The 20029-nt window shown below is 38.1% G+C and overlaps 1 protein-coding gene across 4 annotated transcripts in view; it reads right to left on the bottom strand.

Annotated features, from left to right (window-relative positions):
* GABRG3 (gamma-aminobutyric acid type A receptor subunit gamma3) overlaps positions 1-20029 on the bottom strand; it is a 704479-nt gene that overhangs the window by 42337 nt on the left and 642113 nt on the right. The window contains exon 7 of one of the 4 annotated variants that reach the window (XM_019832001.3): positions 8057-9416. The exons of the other annotated variants lie outside the window; for them this stretch is intronic. Coding sequence (XP_019687560.1) covers positions 9328-9416 — 89 coding nt within the window. The 3' untranslated portion in view covers positions 8057-9327. Of the gene's footprint in view, positions 1-8056; positions 9417-20029 lie in introns of those variants that run through there. 4 annotated transcript variants of the gene reach the window in all.

The raw sequence follows: 20029 nt of genomic DNA, 5'->3' as shown, positions 1-20029 counted from the left end.
CCCATTAGGATCTCTTGTAGGGCTGGTTTCGTGGTGATGAATTCCTTCAGTTTTTGTTTGTTTGGGAAGACCTTTATCTCTCCTTCTATTCTAAATGACAGATTTGCTGGATAAAGGATTCTCGGCTGCATATTTTTTTCTGTTTAGCACACTGAAGATCTCGTGCCATTCCTTTCTTGCCTGCCAAGTTTAAGTAGAAAGATCTGTAAGTAGTCTATTGGTCTCCCTTTATATGTTAGATCATGTTTATCCCTAGCTGCTTTTACAATTTTCTCTTTATCCTTGTATTTTGCCAGTTTCTCTATGATATGCCATGCAGAAGATTGATTCAAGTTACGTCTGAAGGGAGTTCTCTGTGCCTCTTGGATTTCAGTGCCTTCTTCCTTCCCCAGATCAGGGAAGTTCTCAGCTATGATTTCTTCAAGTACACCTTCAGCATCTGTCTCTCTCTCTTCCTCCCCTGGAATCCCTATTATACATATATTATTGTGTTTCATCACATCATTTAGTTCTCTAATTCTCCCCTCATACTCCTGGATTTTTTTAAATCTTTTTCTCAGCTTCCTTTTTTCTATAATTTTATCTTCTAATTCACCTATTCTCTCATCTGCCTCTTCAATCTGAGCTGTGGTCGTCTCCATTTTATTTCGTGTCTCATTTATAGCATATTTTAGCTCCTCCTGACTGCTTCTGAGCCCCTTCATCTCTGTAGCAATAGATTCTCTGCTGTCCTGTATACTTGTTTCCAGCCCAGTGATTAATTTTATGACTCTTATTCTAAACTCTTGTTCCGTTATATTGCTTAAATCGTTTTTGATCAGTTCGTTAGCGGTCGCTACTTCCTGGTGTTCCTTTTGAGAATTATTCTGTTTTGTCATTTTGTATAGTCCCTGGAGTGGCGTGGAACTGCATTGCTCTTCCCCTGTGCTGTCTGGAGTTACTTGTGCTGGTGGGTGGGACCGCAGTCACACCTGATGTCTGCCCCCAGCCCACCGCTTAGGCCACAGCCAGACTGGTGTGTACCTTATCTTCCCCTCTCCCAGGGGCAGGACTCACTGTGGAGTGGTGTGGCCCCTATCTGGGCTACTTGCACAGTGCCAGGCTTGTAGTGCTGCTTCTTCTGGATCTGGCGTAGTAGCCGGGGTGGATCCGCAAGGTGCACAGGGCCAGGAGGGGCAGGCTCAGCTCTCTTTGCCTTCAGTAGTCTGCTGCGGGAGAGCCCCTGTGACACCAGGAAGGAGGCAGACCTGTCCTCTTCTGTGTGACTCTTGTCTACGCTTGGCTCCAGAGAGTCCATTCTTCTAGGCTTCTGGCGATTTTCTGGGTTATTTAGGCAGTTGTGGGTGGAATCTAAGTGATCAGCAGGATGTGGTGAGCCCAGCGTCTTCATACACTGCCATCTTCCCTGAGATCCAAGCTGGAATTCTGATTTTGATTTTTTTTTAATCTATTTTGTCACCCTATTTCTTTTTTTTTTAATTTTTAAAAATTTATTTATTTATTTATTTATTTATTTATTTATTTATTTATTGAGACAGAATGCAAGTGGGTTAGGGGAAGAGAGAGAGGGAGACACAGAATCCAAAGCCGGTTCCAGGCTCTGAGCTGTCAGTACCGAGCCTAATGCGGATCTTGAACTCATGAGCTGTGAGATCATGAACTGAGCCAAAGTTGGACACTCAACCCACTAAGCCACCCATGCGCCCCTGTCACTCTATTTCTTTTGATGGGAGCATTGGAGCATTTGCATTCAAATTAATTTTATATGTGTGAATTTATTTCCTTTTGTTAAGTGTTTTGTAGTTGTTTTTGTAGTTCTTTTCTGGTCCTTTCTTCTCTTGCTCTTTTCACCTTTTGCTGGCTTTCTTTAGTGATATGTTTGGATTCCTTTCTCTTTATTTATTCCATATTTAGTACTGGTTTTTGATTTGTGGTTACCATTAGGTTTGCATATGCCATAGTCTGCATATAGCAGTCTATATTAAGTTTGTGGTCACTTAAATTTGAACACATTCTTCACTCCTCTTCCTCACACTTTAGTTATATGGTATCATATTTATCATAGTTTTATCTTGTAAATTTCTGGACTGAGTTTTACAGCTATACTTACTTTTACTGCTTTGGTGTTTTCTTGTTTTCTTACTTTATGAAGACTTACTACATGGGTCTTTCCACTCAAAGAGTTCCCTTTAACATTTCTTGTAAGGATGGTTTAGTGGTCATGAACTCCTTTAGCTTTTGTTTGTCTGAGAAAATATTTCTCCTATTCTAAATGATAGCCTTCCTGGATAGAGTATTTTTGAGTACAGTATTTTCCCATTCAGCATTTTGAATATATCATGCCATTCTCTTCTGGCCTGCAAAGATTCTGCTGAAAAATCTGCCGATAGGCTTATGGGGTCTCTCTTGTATGTAACTGTATTTTTTTTCTTGCTGCTTTAAAAATTCTGTCTTATTACTACTTTCTTCCATTTTGATTACTATGTATCTTAGTGTGGATCTCCTTTGGTTGATTTTGTTGAGGGATTTCTGCCACCTGGATAGGAGGAATATCTGTTTCCTTCTGCAGATCAGGAAAGTTTTCAGCTATTATTACTTCAAATAAATTTTCTGCTCTCTTTTCTCTATCTTCTTCTGGGATCCCTATAATGAAAATATTATTGCACTTGATGGAGTCACTGAGTTCCTTAAATCTATCTCATTTTGCATAGTTCTTTAAGCCTATTTCATTTTGCATACTTATTTTTCTCTGACCTGCTCAGCTTCTTCCTTTCCATTACTCTGTCTTCCAGGTTGATAATTTGTTCCTCTGCTTCCTCTAGCCTGCTATCTATTCCATCTACTGGACTTTTTATTTTATTTATTGTTGTCTTCATCTCTGATTGGTTCTTTTTTATCTTTTTGTTAAGATGTTCTCTACTCTTTTCTCCTCCATTCTTTTCTCTAGTCCAGTGAATATCTTTGTGATCGTTACTTTAAATTTTCTATCCAGAATATTACTTCTCTCCATATTATGTCTCTTGCTATAATTTTGTCTTATTTTTTTCTTTGGGGGCAGAGTCTTCTGTCTCCTCATTTTGTCTACCTCTGTGTCTGTTTCTTTGTGTTGGGAGAGTCAGCTACATTTTCTGCTCTTGAAAGTAATGGTCTTATGATGAAGAGGTCCTGTAGTGCCCTGCAGTTCAGTGTTCCCTGTTCACCAGAACCTAGTGCTTTAGGGGGTGTCTTCTATGTGTGTTGTGTGTGCCCTGCTATTGTGTCCTGGACACTTTTTCCTTCAGTAAAGTATCTGCAGAGGCTCTCTTTGCATGTTGTAGGCAGTGTTTTGTCCCAAGCCTGGATGCAGCATGTAGTTTTAAGTGTGAGCACTGGTCTGCTTAGGCAATGAGGCCTCCTTCTTCTACTGCTTCCAGGACAGGACCAACCTGGGAAGCCACAAAATGCACATGGGCTGGGTGTGCAATTTTAACGATGTGCTTTTGGGCATCTGTCAGCACCACTGGGACTGAGACCCTGCAAAATGTGCATTGGGGAAGAGGTGTTGGCAAGGTTTGTGCTAATCTTCTAGGAGAGGGGACTTGAGGTGCCAGGACAAGGGCAAAAGTGACTGCTGAGGGCAGATATGCTAAAACACTGGGGTGGTGTGGGGCAAATCTTGGTATAAACAAGTTAGGTAGTGAATATTGGTGCTCTGCTCTTTTCCTTGGGTGGCTATGTGTTTATGCTGTGGAGTCAGGGAGACAGATGGTACCTTCCAGCTCCTTTTTCTCCCTATAGAAGTCCCTTAGTGAACCCTGTCCCTCGGGGTCATTCTTTGAGATTAGTAAATAACTCTTCCTCTTATATGTCTCAGGTGTTTTTTTCAAATTGTTGCTTCTACACTGTATCTCCACAAGTTGTTTGTCATGTTGTTACTTTAAGGGTAGAGACTCAGCTTCCTGTCAATACCCCCACCTCAGCTTGTCCAGAACTAAACATGCTGATTTTTAAAATTCCAGTTTTAATTCCCACTAGTGTAAGACCTCATGAAATTCAGCCCCTCTTGCTTCCAAAGTCAAATGTTATGGAATTCATCTTCTCTATGGGGGATCCTGGTGTGATAGTATGTTTCTTTTCCCTCTCCATGCCTGAGGCTCCCTCTTCCCCATGGACAGCCATGGTTCATTAAACTCTTCACATTGTTTCCACCCTTCCTATCCTCTTTGACATGGGCTCTTCTCTACCTTTAGCTGTGGAGTTTGTTCTACCAGTCTTTAGGTCATTTTCTGGGTTATTTATGTTTATGCGAATGTTATCTAATTGTATCACTGGGATTAGGTGAGTTTAGGGTCCTCTTACTCTACCATCTTCCCAGCCTCTCCTCTGTTTCTTTATAACTTTATTAATATATCTCATGTCTTGTTTTCCTGGGACCTAGTCTTCAGATTTATGTATTCCTTGATGTCAGGATTTTTCTCTAATAATATCTTCAAATATTTTACTTTATTTGCTTTGTTCTTTTCCATTTCTCAGGAACATTAATTATGTGTTTGTGAACACTGTTTGATTTACATACTTCTTATGTTATTCTTACTAACTATTCCCTCTTGGGTGTACACCTCAGTATTTCTAAACCTGTTGTTCATGTTCCTGAAAATGTTTTTTGGCAGATTGGCTTTTATTATTTCTACTTTTAATGTGGCTTTCACCTTTTATCATCTTATTTCTTCTTCTGTTTTATTCCCCCTACCTCTTCCACACTTTATATTTCCTCTCTGGTTTTATTATATTTTTCTATCTTTCTTTTATTTCCTTTTGGCTATTTCAATTTTGAGTTCAACACCCTTCACCCCCAATTACTCTAAGATCTTAGAGAAATATTTAGTATTTGTTTATTTGATTAACATTTATTTGGATTCTTAGGATAGCTATGCATCACTTGAATTTGCACTTTTTTATGTTTTGTTTTGTTCTCTGGTATCTTTGCACAGGTCTTATTTATACGTCTAACCTGATGTTGATTGGAGATACTTTTTTGAGGTTCAGCCCTACTAGAACAGTGCCAGCTGAGGTCAACTTAGCCTAAGTGATTGTCTAAAGATATTTCTAAAGTTCTCAACTTCCTACTTTCTTCCTCAGCTTTGTCTTTGAGTAGTATCTTATCAATCTTGTTTGTGAGTGTCTCTTCCTCTCTGCAACCTCCTTTTATGAACATGTCAATGGCTCAGCCCTGAGATATTCCTTCTATGTTTTTTTTTCTATAGGATATCGTCTAATTTAAGGAGTTTAAATAGTACAAATATACCACACAATATTGGCCATTTTCTGGAAGTATAGTCACATATATTCTAACATCATCTCAATATGTCCACACAAATGTCTAAAAGGCATTTCAAACTCAATGTTCCCATGACTCCTGCTTCTCTTGTTTCCTACTCTGGACTAAGCAGTTCTACCTGCAGTATAACCATCTCAGCAAACAACTCTGCCGTTCTAGTTGATCAGACCTGAAACTGCACAGCCATTTTTTTTTTAATTTTTTTTTCAACGTTTATTTATTTTTGGGACAGAAAGAGACAGAGCATGAACGGGGGAGGGGCAGAGAGAGAGGGAGACACAGAATCGGAAACAGGCTCCAGGCTCCGAGCCATCAGCCCAGAGCCTGACGCGGGGCTCGAACTCACGGACCGCAAGATCGTGACCTGGCTGAAGTCGGACGCTTAACCGACTGCGCCACCCAGGCGCCCCTGCACAGCCATTTTTGATTCATCTCTTCCTATCACACTATATGGTCAGCCCATTAAAACACACACACACACACACACACACACACACACACACACACACAAATACACTCAGATTCCAACCACATTATTACCATCTCCAATGTATAGTAATGTCCACCTGATTATTATAATAGTTGCCTAACTTGCCTATCTGTAGACTGTTCTCTATTCAGCAGCCAATATAATTCTTTTAAAATAGAGGGAAGATCAAGCCTTGGCCAAGCTCATCCAGCAACTTCCTGTTTCATTCAGATAAACCCCCAAAATCTTAAGTTGGACTACAAAATCTTCTATGTTTGAGCTTCCTCTCCATTACTGACCCCAATTACTGCTACCCTGGCTCTCATGCTATCCCTCAAATGTTTAAAATTTTCCTCCTCTGGTCTTGCATTTCTAATTCCCAAACCACTCACCCAACAGATCTTTGCATTTCTCATCTCCTCACTGCCTTCAGGTTTCCCCAAATGAGGTCCCATTAGAATCTTGAATACCCTATATAAAATAATGTTTTGCCACAAACAGTGGAAATCCATTTTCTCCTCCTTGTTTTATTTCTTTCTATAGCATTTATCACCATCAAATATAAAATATCTGTATGTTTATTTGTTTACCCTCTAATCTCCCTGCTCCCTAGAATGCATGTTCCATGAGGGCATGTTGTCCATTTCTTCACTTTCTTAATTCCTGTAGACCCTTCATGAATATTTGCTGAATAGTCAATTAATCTTTTCAGCATTGTGCTTCCACTGATTTTGCATTGAAAAAGATATCAATGGGGAATCTTAAAGGGTCTTTGCAAGACATAGGGCTAGGTATAGTGATTTAGTGTTTCCTTTTCCATGTTTAGTAGTGGTATGATCAATCTCTCTCTCTCTCTCTCCCTCTCTCTCTGTCTTTTTATCTCTTTCTCTTTACTGATATATCAAGTATCCATGGAACAGGGCCTGTCTCTATGATATCTTCTTCTGTGTCACTTCCTCTCATTCACAGGTTAGGATACATACATATATTTCCTTGCTCTAACTGTGTAGAGGGTTTAGAAGTGATGATACTTCCCTGTCCAGCAATTGGCTAACCCAGGACCTATTTCTTGATTTATAATACTATTCTCCAATAAAGAAAATCAAGATTACTTGGAGAAATTTCTGATTTTTTAGTGAGGGCAGAAAATAAACAAGGTGAGCTTGGAGCATCTGTAGAGCTCAAAGTAAAGATGTGATGAAGAAAACTAAATGATAGGGGGTATGTCAAAGGGCTTTTTAATGCTGGAGGCTGGAACAATTTGAGAAGAAAAATAAATAGAACTGTATTTGATTATAACCCAATGTAAAAAAAAAATATCCATGAGTCCATACCTATATAAATAAATGAACAAGTAAATAAGTGCTGAAGAAGGGGCAAATCTGCCATGAAAATTATTAAAATCATTTTTGTACATACTGTCACTTCAAGGAAGTAAAGCATAACTTCCTGCCTGATAAGTAGGTGCTGTGCTTAATAACTTGTTTTTTAAAGCTCTGTAAAAAAGTGTGAACTGGAAGTAACTACAGTGAGGATATCTGGCACATTCTATCTTATCACCAGTGATAAGTAATATTCATAGCACTTACCTTAATGTGATGTGTTAAGAATGGTATCTTATCTCTATGGTCTTTCTTCCCAAACACTTAAGTCTAATATAATCATGAAAAAAAAAAACAATAAAAAACAAAAAACAAAAAACACCTGAGAAAGCTAAATTGAGAGACATTTTACAAAATGCCTGACTAGTACTCTCAAAACTGTCAAGTTTACTAAAAACAAAGAATGTCTGGGAAAATTTCACAGCCCAGAAAGGCTAAGGAGATATGATGACTAAATTTAACAAAGTATCCTGGATGAGATCCTTTAAGAGAAAAGATATGAAAAAAATGAAATCTTATTACTTTGAGTTTATTTAATAATAATAATATATCAATATTGTTTTTTTTTTTTACTTATGTACTACAGAAATGAAAGCCATATTAACAGAGGGTATGGAGGGTACAGAGACTCTTTACATTGTCCTTGGAAATTTTATGTAAATTTAAAATTAGTTTTAAAAAAGTTTATTTAAATTATTAAGATAGCATAAATTAGAGATAAGCAATCAAGTATATGTTAACTGGATTGAGATAAACATTTTTATAATTTATCCAGTCATGAAAAGCAGACTTAGTGTAGTGGAGGTATATAGTTTGTCTACTCATTATTTCCTATGGAAACCTGCCCTCTTCCATTTCACTTAGTCCAGATAAGGTTGTCAATCATTGTCTCTGGCCCTCCTTAGTAATAATTATGTAATCTACTCCTGACCAATTGGGGCAATTTATTCCTTTGTTTGTTGTGATTGCAAACTAATACCTTTTATTGAAGCTATCAAAGATGTAAGGTTTCAGGGAAAATGACTAATCTGAAATCTTTGGAAAGAGAGGCTTTAGTAGGCATTTGCTTATTTAAGTATTGCCTACTTGAGCTAAATACACCAAACACTATACAATCATTTAAGACTATCAAGCCAGAAGTGTTTACCAAATTACTAAATACTAAATACTATGGGGCAGCATGAAAATGTAAAGCCTGTGAGGACCATAGAGATAAGGGTTTTTCATCTTCTTGCAGGTTTTTATCCAAGAACTTCACCAGGGTTCCAAAAGGAAGATCAAGGCGAATCCTGAGAAAGTCTCTCCAGTGGTGCAACTTGTGGGAGGACAACAGTCCCCACTGCCCAAACTCTACCCACACATATTGCTGTGTTCCTTGTGAAATAAATACTTTATTATGCAGGAAGAGAGCAGCAAGTACTATTGCATTAGGGAACTGTTGGAAACGTATTACATCTGTGAGAAGGGAACTGGAAAATAGCTCTTCACTTGCTAGGCTCAGCATTACATCTAGAGGGCCACAGAAACACTTATGAAGTTCACACCCGAAGAACTAGATTCACAAATTCTGCCTAAGATTGGATTTTAGTCAAAATACCAGATAACACCCACCATCCCCTGTCGCAACCACCAACACACTAACAAGCATTGAATAAAAATAATAGTGTAATCCAGGTGGAAAAACTGTAACAGACAGATTATCTTTTGGCAGATTGAAAGGAAAGACCTGAATCCAAGTCACAAGTCACAAAGTTAAACAGGGAGAAAACTTTAAACACAGTTTGACTTCCTACCAGAGAGGCAAAAACCCTCACCCTCACACTAAAGGCCTAGGAGAATGAAAGTCACGCTCATCTCTAAGCATACAAAACATTTATGTTATTGTCTACTATTCTATACAACATATTCAGCTTTCAAATAGTTTCAAGGCATGCAATAAACTAAGAGTAGCAGTCTGAACAGACAAAGCAGTCATTAGAAAGAGAACCAGACATAAAAGAGGTGTTTAAAATAACCATTGAATATGTTAAAGGCTTTAATGAAGAAGATAGACAACAAGCAAGTCTGATAGGTGATTTCAATGGATTAGTGGAAACTATTAGGAAGGGATCTAATGGAAATTCAGAAAAACAAAACAAAACGAAACTTAGTAGGGGAGTTTAAGCATGCTTTTGATGATCAATTGACTTATCACAGCCAAAGGAAAGAACCAGTGAGCTTGACAACAGTTGAACAGAAATTATCCAATCTGAAACACAAAGAAAAAAATAAGTTAAAAATCAGAACAAAGAAACCAAGAGCTGTGGGACAATAACACACTAACATTTGCCATTTGCTGACTCTATATTCAAGCCAGCAAAAACACATGGAATCTTCTAGCGCTTTACTCTAAATTCCCTTTTTGTAACTAGCTAGAAAAAAAAAAAAACTCTTGTTTTTAACAGGCTCGTGTGATTAAGCAAGGCCCATCCAGATAATTTCCATATCTCAAGTTCAACTGTACCATATAAATAACATAACCTAATCATGGGAGCAAAATACATCACACTCTGTGGAAGAATATACAGAAGGTAGAAAACTTTGGAAATCATCTTATAATTCTCCCTATACAAGTGAAAAAAAATCAAATCATGTTTGTCTAGGAAAAAAGATAAGAAAAAAATAATATCATGAATGAAAGAGGGGTTAATATTATTTTTTGATAAATGAATTAAGTGAACAATGTTATATTAATAATTCTACAACCTAGGTTAAATTAAAATATTCCTTGAGGGGCGCCTGGGTGGCTCAGTCAGTTAAGCGGCCGACTTCGGCTCAGGTCATGATCTCGCGGTCCATGAGTTCGAGCCCCGCATCTGGCTCTGTGCTGACAGCTCAAAGCCTGGAGCCTGTTTCAGATTCTGTGTCTCCCTCTCCCTGACCCTCCCCCATTCATGCTTTGTCTCTCTCTGTCTCAAAAATAAATAAACGTTAAAAAAAATTTAAAAAAATGTTCCTTGAAAGACATAAACTACCAAAACTCATTCAAAAAGAAATAACCTTTATAAACCTATATCTATTAAACTCTAAATACACAACTCTTTTTTTTAATTTTATTTATTTATTTTGAGAAAGAAAAAGAAAGTGTGTGTGCACACATGTAGGAGTGAGTGGAGGAGGGGCAGAGAGACAGGGAGAGAGAGAATCCTAAACAGGCTCTGCAATGTCAGTGTAGAGCCTGACATGGAGCTTGAACTCAAGAACCATGAGATCATGACTTGAGCTGAAATCGAGTCAGACACTTAATTGACTGAATCACCCAGGGGCCCCTAAATACACAACTGTAATCAGATAACTTTACTATCAAATTTTATCAAGCATCAAATCCTATCAAGCAACTATAGTACCAAGGACACAAACTTTTCCAGAATATAAAATAAAAAGGAGCATTTCCCAACTCATTCTATGATGAGTTACCAATAGCAAAACCAGACATAAATATTACAAGAAAAGATAAAACTAATGAAGACAAATGTACCTTATTAATGTAGACACAAAACTGTCAACAAAATAAAAGCAAATTGAATCTAGCAAAATACACATATAAAATACATGTTGTGGTATGTAAGATTAATTCCAGGAATGAAAGGCTGGTTCATATTAAAAAATCAGTCAATGTAAGATTAAACAGAAAAAATTATTTGGTCATTCAGGAAATGTAGAAAAATAATTTGATGAAAGGAAACATCCATTTATGAGAAAACTCCCAGAACACTAAAACTACAAGGGAAATTCATTAATCTATAAAGAGTATCTACAAAAAACAAAAACAAAAACAAAAACAAAAACATTGCTGTTAACATCATTCTCTCCCATTGGATATGGGATAGGCTTAGTAACTCACTTCTAATTAGTAGAAAAATGAAAGGGATAAAATTGTAACTTTACAGTGGAATAATCTGGTATCTTAACAAAGTGATAAAGATTAATATCACCTGTAATAAGTAATGTTGATATCATGTAATCCCTAATGTTATATGATGAAAGTGTCTAATATGAGAAAACATCAGAAAAGCCTAAGTTGGGGATATTCTAAAAAATATTTCATCAGTGTAAAAAAAAAGTGTCAAGGTTAGTTTGCTTTTCATAAAACAAATTGTCATAGATTGGAGGAGCCTAAGGAGATGTTAAAGCTAAATGCAGCATGATATCTTGGATTGGATCCTAGAACAGGAAAATTAATGAAAACATTCATGAAATGCCAATAAAGGCTGTAACAAAGCTAATAGTTTTGGGCCTATGTAAATTTCTTCATTTTACTAACTTTTCTTTATTTTTTTTAATGTTTATTAATTTCGGAGAGACGAGAGAGAGTGTGAGCAGGGGAGGGGAAGAGAGAGAGGGAGACAGAGAATCCAAAGCAGGCTACAGGCTCTGAGCTGTCAGCACAGAGCCCCACACAGGGCTTTAACTCACAAACCATGAGATCATGACCTGAGCTGGAGTTGGACACTTCACTGACTGAACCACCCAGGTGCCCTAGTTTTTCTAACTTTTCCATGGCTATATAAAACGTGAAATTATGAGAAAGTGAGCAAAAGGTAAATGAGAAGTTTCTGTATTATCTTTTCTACTTCTTTTGTAAATCTAAAACTTTTTAAAAAGAGAAATAAAAACAACCCTGTCAACTTATAAGACTATACCAGCAAAATTATCTTCCAAGAATAAGGGAACAATAAACACTTTTTTTTTCTAGACATATAAAAGTGGAAACTATTCGTCACTAGCACTTCCACACTACAAGAAATGTTAAAGGAAATCATTCACACATAAACCACCACCACCACCACCAACAACAACAACAACAACCAAATGGAAATATGGATCTACACAAATGAATAACCAGCCCCGTGAATGGTAACCATAAAGGGCCACGTTAGAAGTTCCATTTTGTATGATTCCATTTATATTGATAGCATTCCTGAAATGGCAAGATGGAAATGGATAGCATTTTAATGGTTGCCAGGGATTAACGGGGGAAAGGAGGAGAGAAACGAGCATGGCTCTTAAAGAACAACATGAGAGGTCCTTGTGGGGATGGAAATGTTTCATATCTTGACTGTATCACTAATCTGTGATACACTTTTTTCCCCTAAAAAACAGTACTATTGGTGTAACCCAGTAGAGTACATGAGATCTCTGTCTTATTTATTATAATTCTATTTTAATCAATAATTATCTTAAAAAAAGGGTAATGTAAAAACACCCTATTGATCAAATAATAAATCAAAATGTGAATTAGAAAGTATTTTTAGGGGCGCCTGGGTGGCTCAGTCAGTTCAGAGTCCGACTTTGGCTTAGGACATGATCTCATGGTTCATGAGTTTGAGCCCCACATTGGGTTCTGTACTGACAGCTCAGAACCTGGAGCATGTTTTGGATTCTGTGTCTCCCTCTATCTCTGAGGGAGACATGCTCTTTCTCTCTGTCTCAAAAATAAATAAACGTTAAAAATTTTAAAAAAATCAAAGTATTTTTAACTGAATGAAAATTATATTGAATGTAAATGTTGAATGAAAATGAACTTTGTGAAAATCATCAATGATTCTGATTCAGACTCTATGCCAAATTTGATTAGTTTCAATTACCTAAGTTATCTTATTTTTATTAAATATAAGTCATATGCTCTCCTTACCTTGAGCTTCATCCTTATTTTTAGAGTACTCTGCTACTGGTGATTGTGTCACCAGGTTTGTGCTAGGCTCTTGTTACTGGGCACCTAAGATCAAGGTCCTCTCACAACAATCCCTTAGAATGTTTCAACATGAGAATGCAAGATTCATGGGTAATAAAACAAGTGTCGTCTTCTAAGGTTGGCATTTTCTCAATACACTATGACAATTTATTCTCTTACTTGTAGACAATTCCATCATAGAAAATCAGAGCTAAAACTAAAAACTCCTACTTTCTCAACCCCAGGTGTTCAAAGGTGCTTTCACACTACCAATCAAGACAGAAATATGGGCACAGCCTTAAGTGCCTGAAGAAGTCAGATGAGGAGAATTCACCTGGGATGTTTCAGAAACATATTTTACTTTGTATAAAGTCTGTTCAAATCTTGTGTTTTATATCTTTGAAATTTTTCACAGTTGATGGAATTACTTCAAATTTAGTGTCAAGGATGAATTGCCAGTGAGGAAGCCTGATTTAAATAGACTGCAGAAGAATGAGCCTCTTTAGGGATATAATTCATTTACATCTGTGATGAGGGTTTAAAATGGTTGTGAGGTGACTGCTTTGGGGACTCTAAAAAGAAACCTCAAGGACTGCCTCATGATCAGTCCATAACTGTCTTCAGGGAATATTTCAGGAGATTTGTGAAGCTTGCTTTGAAAAAGAAAATCTCTGTCCCTGGCACATCATTGTGGTTGAAGTCTGCATTCTTTAGGGACAAACATGCTGGTCTGTTTTTACCACTTCTGTCAACATATGGAAACAGGTGTTGATTCTTATTCTGATGATACAGTTACTCAAGGCTAAATCTAAGGTCATTTTTATCTTTTAATTCTCCCTTATATAAGGTGCTTGGGTTCATTTTTTTATAGTAAATACAGATGATGCCTGAAAATTACCAAAAATAATAGACACTTGTTTATATTATTAATATAGTTAATCATACTGTGGCACCAAACTGTAGGTTTTGTACTCCACTATGTTAACTTTACATAACAAGTGAACATATACCAAAATAAAAATAAATGAGATCAGAGAGTAGGCTGGGCATATTTTTAGGATTTCGAATTGACATATTGGACTTAGCATAGAAAATGCCTCCAGAACAGGCAGATTTTAGGGAGTGGGAATTTAAGGAATTCCTTTAATTAACAAGACATAGTTATGCTATGTCTGTACTGGCCTTGGGCCTCTGTCTACAGAGCTATCCATTGTCTCTCCTCTGTCCCATTCTGTATCTCATGGAGACTGGCAACTGTAACTATTTCCCCAGCTTCTGGGTAAATGGGTACTAATGGGAAATGTACCTAGCAGAATGGAAAATGTGAGAAACCAGGGTATTTTTCCCTCTCCCTGGTTGTCTTAGGCCATTTCTCCAGGACATGGAACCTATAAGCTTCTATGAGGCCACTCTTAACTGGGCTTCTATGAGGCTATTCTGAACACTCCTTCCTTTTTCCCACTAACTTGAGAGAGTAGAGTCTTCCATTTTTGCTAATCTCTGGGTTGTCTCATATCCCCTGGTTGCCTTATCTGCCTTTCAATCACTTGTCTAACCAATTCCCTGCATTCAATTCCCTCAGCTGTCTCCTAGTCACTCTCTGACAAGCTTTTGTCAGTTGATATATAAAGTATATTTTCCATAGAGACATATATTTCTTCTCCAAGTTCATCTGTTTTTGTTCTTCCTTCACATACAAGCCCCTCTTTTAGTGGCACTGTGCTCCTTTTAACAGCCTGGCTATCCAGAATCACCCTTTCCACCATGTCAAAGGCAGCCCTTGCTTGGTGAGTACCTGCTTGTTCTTTCACCTCAGTTTGAAGATCACCTTCCTGACCACTGAAGTGAAGTCAGGCTCCCCAGTTAGCATCTTATAGAGAATTTTGCCCATGTATTCTCCTTAACTTATGACAGTCGTGATTTCATACTTTCAGTGACATTATTGATTAATTTCCATCTTCCCTACTGACTATAAACTCAATAAGAACTGGGCATTTGCTTCCTTCAGTCACAATTTTATTCTAATGCATAGCAAGGGCATTACCCAGAAGAGATGATTACTAATCACATCAGTCAATAAATAAATGGAAATCCAATTACCATGTTAGACTACAGCCAAATGGATGAGTAGGTTAAGAAAGATATTGCCCTCATAGGAATAGTTGTGGACTCTGGTCCTCCCTTGTCCTCCTCACTCTTGGTAATATTCTCAGTGCCTACCAATTTTCTGATGTGCTTTGTAGACTCAAATGCAATAGTTCATTCTCTGTGCTTATCAGAATTGCTGGTATATTTTCTTATTCATCATCAGAGGTCTTATTTTTTAAAGAAGCAGAGTAGCATATTTAAGAACACAGCCATAACAATTTTATTACCTGAATTTTGACTAGGTGGTCCATCTCTTTGTGTCTCCATTTTCCTTACATGCAAACTGGTAATAATAATGGTATCTATATCTCCAATGGTCATTGGGAACATTAAATAAGTTAATAAACATAAAGCCCTTAAAACAGGGCCCAGCAGAAGGAAGCTGTGAGCACATGTCAACTGTGTTTTTTTTTTTTTAATTTTTTTTCAATATTTTTTAATTTATTTTTGGGACAGAGAGAGACAGAGCATGAACGGGGGAGGGGTAGAGAGAGAGGGAGACACAGAATCGGAAACAGGCTCCAGGCTCCGAGCCATCAGCCCAGAGCCTGACGCGGGGCGCGAACTCACGGACCGCGAGATCGTGACCTGGCTGAAGTCGGACGCTTAACCGACTGCGCCACCCAGGCGCCCCTGTCAACTGTGTTTTTAAACTATGCTGGTGTTGTCACCTTTGATGTTTTTCAGAATAGGGACCAAGTAAAATTCATATTTGTATCTAATTACTTCAAAAAGGATTACAGTCTTAATTGCTGCTAATGCTCACTGCTTATCAATATTATTAGAAGCCTGTTTCTTACATAGAAATAAGCATTTCCATTAAAACAAAGCTTTTTATCAAAAAGGAGTTGGTTTTTGAAAACAAATGTGAGACTAATCCTCAGATTGGTGTTGAACTTTTTTTTAATGACTTGTGCCTCTCATCAATAATTGGGTTTTTTATAGTCAGTAATATGGCTCTAGATTTATTGCTACTGTTTCAATACTGGAAGGTGTGAGTGGAAAAACATGCATTAGAAAGTCACTCTCCCTTGTGTACTGTATCTTATCTCCTGAGACTTTTTCTAGGGAATGTTTTGACTGAGACAAATTAGTGCTTAGAATGCAGCCAGTTCTCAAATCTGTGTTTCCAATATTCTAGAATTAGTCTTAATTCTAATCAAATCAAATCCTAAAAATCGTAAGAAGTGTAATAATGTGCAAATATAAATATGAAAAAAGTATATCTTAACCACATAAAGTTAGTTATTTTGGGATGGTGAAGGCATTGTGCTTAGTACTACTATAATTGACCAGGTTTGTTTGATAAGAAATTCCTAATGGGCAGATATACTTTTCCTAAATTATTATCAAGAGCTAGAATAAGCCCAATTATAACTCCAAAAGGTAGTACTTCTCATATGAGTGAGTAGACATGCCATGTAGATGGAGTAGTTATAATTCACAGTGATTACCATGAGTGAGTTTTTTTATAATAATTAACATAAAGCTGCTATCTTTCTGTTATGGTTTATGCTTCCAAGAGAAAAGCATTGCATTGCCCTCAGATTTCTCCCAAACAACTGTCATGGACAGAAGACAATAAAACAATGTTTACAAAGGTCTCAGGGAAAGAAACTGACTTAGCTAAGACACAATTAATATAGGCAAGAGCAAACATTCTTAAACATAAAATAAGTCAGAGGATACAGCAATCATGGGTCTTTAATGAAAAAAAAAAACTTAAAAATAAAATCCAACCCATTAAATATTGGCTCAAATTAAGAATTCAGGGAAAAGGCCAACTTCCTTTTTGAGTCTTTTGGGCCTCAACAGTTTTTGGCCTTCATGCCAAAGCAGCACATCTTGGTGCCACTCCTTCTGAACCCCTTACTACATATAATTGAAATCAGTGGAAAAACAATATCTCCCTTTCCCTTCCAAATAGGTGTTAGGTGTCCTCCTAACATTTTCAGGGCCCAGGGTAAGATTACAAGTAGAGACCTTTATTATATACATCTAGAGTTTTACAAAGCATAAACCAACTTAGTAAAGTAATAAAATATGTTTTTAGCCTCTCTATCCTCCTAAGTTGATAATTAGACTTTATTATAACCTAGTAGTCTAGGTTCAAATATGAAATTCCTGGATCCTTGGAATTCCATCCTGGAACATGGAACTGTAAGGAAAGTAAGTTGTGGTTACTGGTCCCAAGCCTGAAGTTTCTTCCTTCTCTCCCTACCTCTAGATCCATCCCACAGCTCAATATATATGGTCAAGCTATCCTGCACGTAAAAGTTTCTTACATATCCAATAAACATTGTTAGTTTGGCCACCCCTCAGGTAAGCAAATGCAACAAAATGTTAACAATTGGTGAATCTAGGTGCAGAGCATACAGGTGTTCATTGAATTATTCTTGCTATTTTTCTAAAGGTTTTAAGACACCAATAAAAAAGGAAAATTATAGGCCAATATCCTTGATGACCATGAATACAAAAATTCTCAACAAGTTACTAGCAAATAGAATTCAACATGTTGAAAGAATTATTCAGCATGGTTGAGTAGGATTCATTCTTGGGCTACAGGGCTGGCTCAATATTCACAAATCAATTTGATATACCATATTTATTAATAAAAGAAAGTATAAAAACTTTATGATCCTCTCAACAGATGCAGAAAAAACATACAAAATACAGCATCCATTCTTGATAAAAACCCTCAACAAAGTAGGGATAAATAGAACATACCTCAACATTCAAAAAACCCACAGCTAATATCCTTAATGGGGAAAAACTGAGAGCCTTTTCCTCATAGTCAGGAACAAGAGAAGGATGTTTACTCTCAAGATGACTATTTAACATAGTACTAGAAGTCTTAGCCTCAACAATCAGACAACAAAAAAGAAATAAAAGGTATCCAAATCAGCAAGGAAGATGTCAAACTTTCACTATTTGCAGACAACATGATACTCTATGTTGAAAGCCTGAAAGACTCCACCAAAAAATTGTTAGAATACATGAATTCTGCAAAATTGTAATAAAAGCAATATGAAGAGATTTCTATACACCAATAAAGAAACAGCAGAAAAAGAATCAAGAAATTCATCCCATTTGTATTTGCACTAATACCAATGACACCTAAGACTAAACCTAACTAAAGAGGTAAAAGATCTATACTCTGAAAACTACAGAACACTTATGAAAGAAATTGAAGAGGTAACATAGAAATGAAAAAGCATTCCATGCTCATGGATTGGAAGAATATTGTTAAATGTCTATACTTCCCAAAGCAATCTACATTTAATGCAATCTCTATCAAAATACCACCAGAATTTTTTTGCAGAGCTAGAACAAACAGTCCTAAAACTTCTATGGAGCCACAAAAGACCCTGAAGAATCAAAACAATTCTGAAAAAGAAAAACAAAACTGGAGGCATCACAATTCTGGATTTCAAGCTATATTACAAAGCTATAGGGAGGAGGAGGGAAGATGGCGGCGTAGGAGGAGGCTGGGCTCACCGCGCGTCCTGCTGATCTCTTAGATTCCACCTACACCTGCCTAAATAACCCAGAAAACCGCCAGATGATTAGCAGAATGGAGTCGCCGGAGCCAAGCGCAGACGAGAGGCCCAGGGAAGAGGGAAGGAAGGGCGGCGAGGCTGTGCACGCTCCACGGACTGGCAGGAGGAAGCTGGGGCAGAAGGGCGGCTCACAGGCCAAGCAGAGCCCCTGAGTCTGGCTGGCAAAAGTGGAGGGGCCTGACGGACTGTGTTCCGACAGCAAGAGCAACTTAGCGTCTGCGAGGTCATAAGTTAACAGCTCTGCTCTGAAAGCGGGAAGGCTGGAGGACAAAGGGAGGGATAGCTGCTGAGCCCCCGGATGACAGAGCTCAGTTTGGTGGGGAACAAAGGTGCTCACCAGCGCCATCTCCCCCACCCATCCCCCAGCCAAAATCCCAAAGGGAACCAGTTCTTGCCAGGGAACTTGCTCACTTGGCGCAAACACCCAACTCTGTGCTTCTGTGGAGCCAAACCTCCAGCAGCGGATCTGACTCCCTCCCACTGCCACAGGGCCCCTCCTGAAGTGGATCACCTAAGGAGAAGCGAGCTAAGCCTGCCCCTCCTGCCCCCCGTGCACCTTGCCTACCCGCCCCAGCTAATACACCAGATCCCCAGCACCACAAGCCTGGCAGTGTGCAAGTAGCCCAGACGGGCCATGCCACCCCACAGTGAATCCCGCCTCTAGGAGAGGGGAAGAGAAGGCACACACCAGTCTGACTGTGGCCCCAGCGGTGGGCTGGGGGCAGACATCAGGTCGGACTGCGGCCCCGCCCACCAACTCCAGTTATACACCACAGCACAGGGGAAGTGCCCTGCAGGTCCTCACCACACCAGGGACTATCCAAAAATGACCAAATGGAAGAAATCCCCTCAAAAGAATCTTCAGGAAATAAAAACAGCTAATGAGCTGATCAAAAAGGATTTAAATAATATAACAGAAAGTGAATTTAGGATAATAGTCATAAAATTAATTGCTGGGCTTGAAAACAGTATAGAGGACAGCAGAGAATCTCTTGCTACAGAGATCAAGGGACTAAGAAACAGTCACGAGGAGCTGAAAAACGCTTTAAACGAAATGCATAACAAAATGGAAACCACCATGGCTCGGATTGAAGAGGCAGAGGAGAGAATAGGTGAACTAGAAGATAAAGTTATGGAAAAGGGGAAGCTGAGAAAAAGAGAGATAAAAAAATCCAGGAGTATGAGGGGAAAATTAGAGAACTAAGTGATACACTAAAAAGAAATAATATACGCATAATTGGTATCCCAGAGGAGGAAGAGAGAGGGAAAGGTGCTGAAGGGGTACTTGAAGAAATAATAGCTGAAAACTTCCCTGAACTGGGGAAGGAAAAAGGCATTGAAATCCAAGAGGCACAGAGAACTCCCTTCAGACGTAATTTGAATCGATCTTCTGCACGACATATCATAGTGAAACTGGCAAAATACAAAGATAAAGAGAAA

Source organism: Felis catus, chromosome B3 (assembly GCF_018350175.1).
Source record: "Felis catus isolate Fca126 chromosome B3, F.catus_Fca126_mat1.0, whole genome shotgun sequence".
Classification (NCBI taxonomy): Eukaryota; Metazoa; Chordata; class Mammalia; order Carnivora; family Felidae; genus Felis; species Felis catus.
This window is presented reverse-complemented; position numbering and strand designations above follow the sequence as displayed.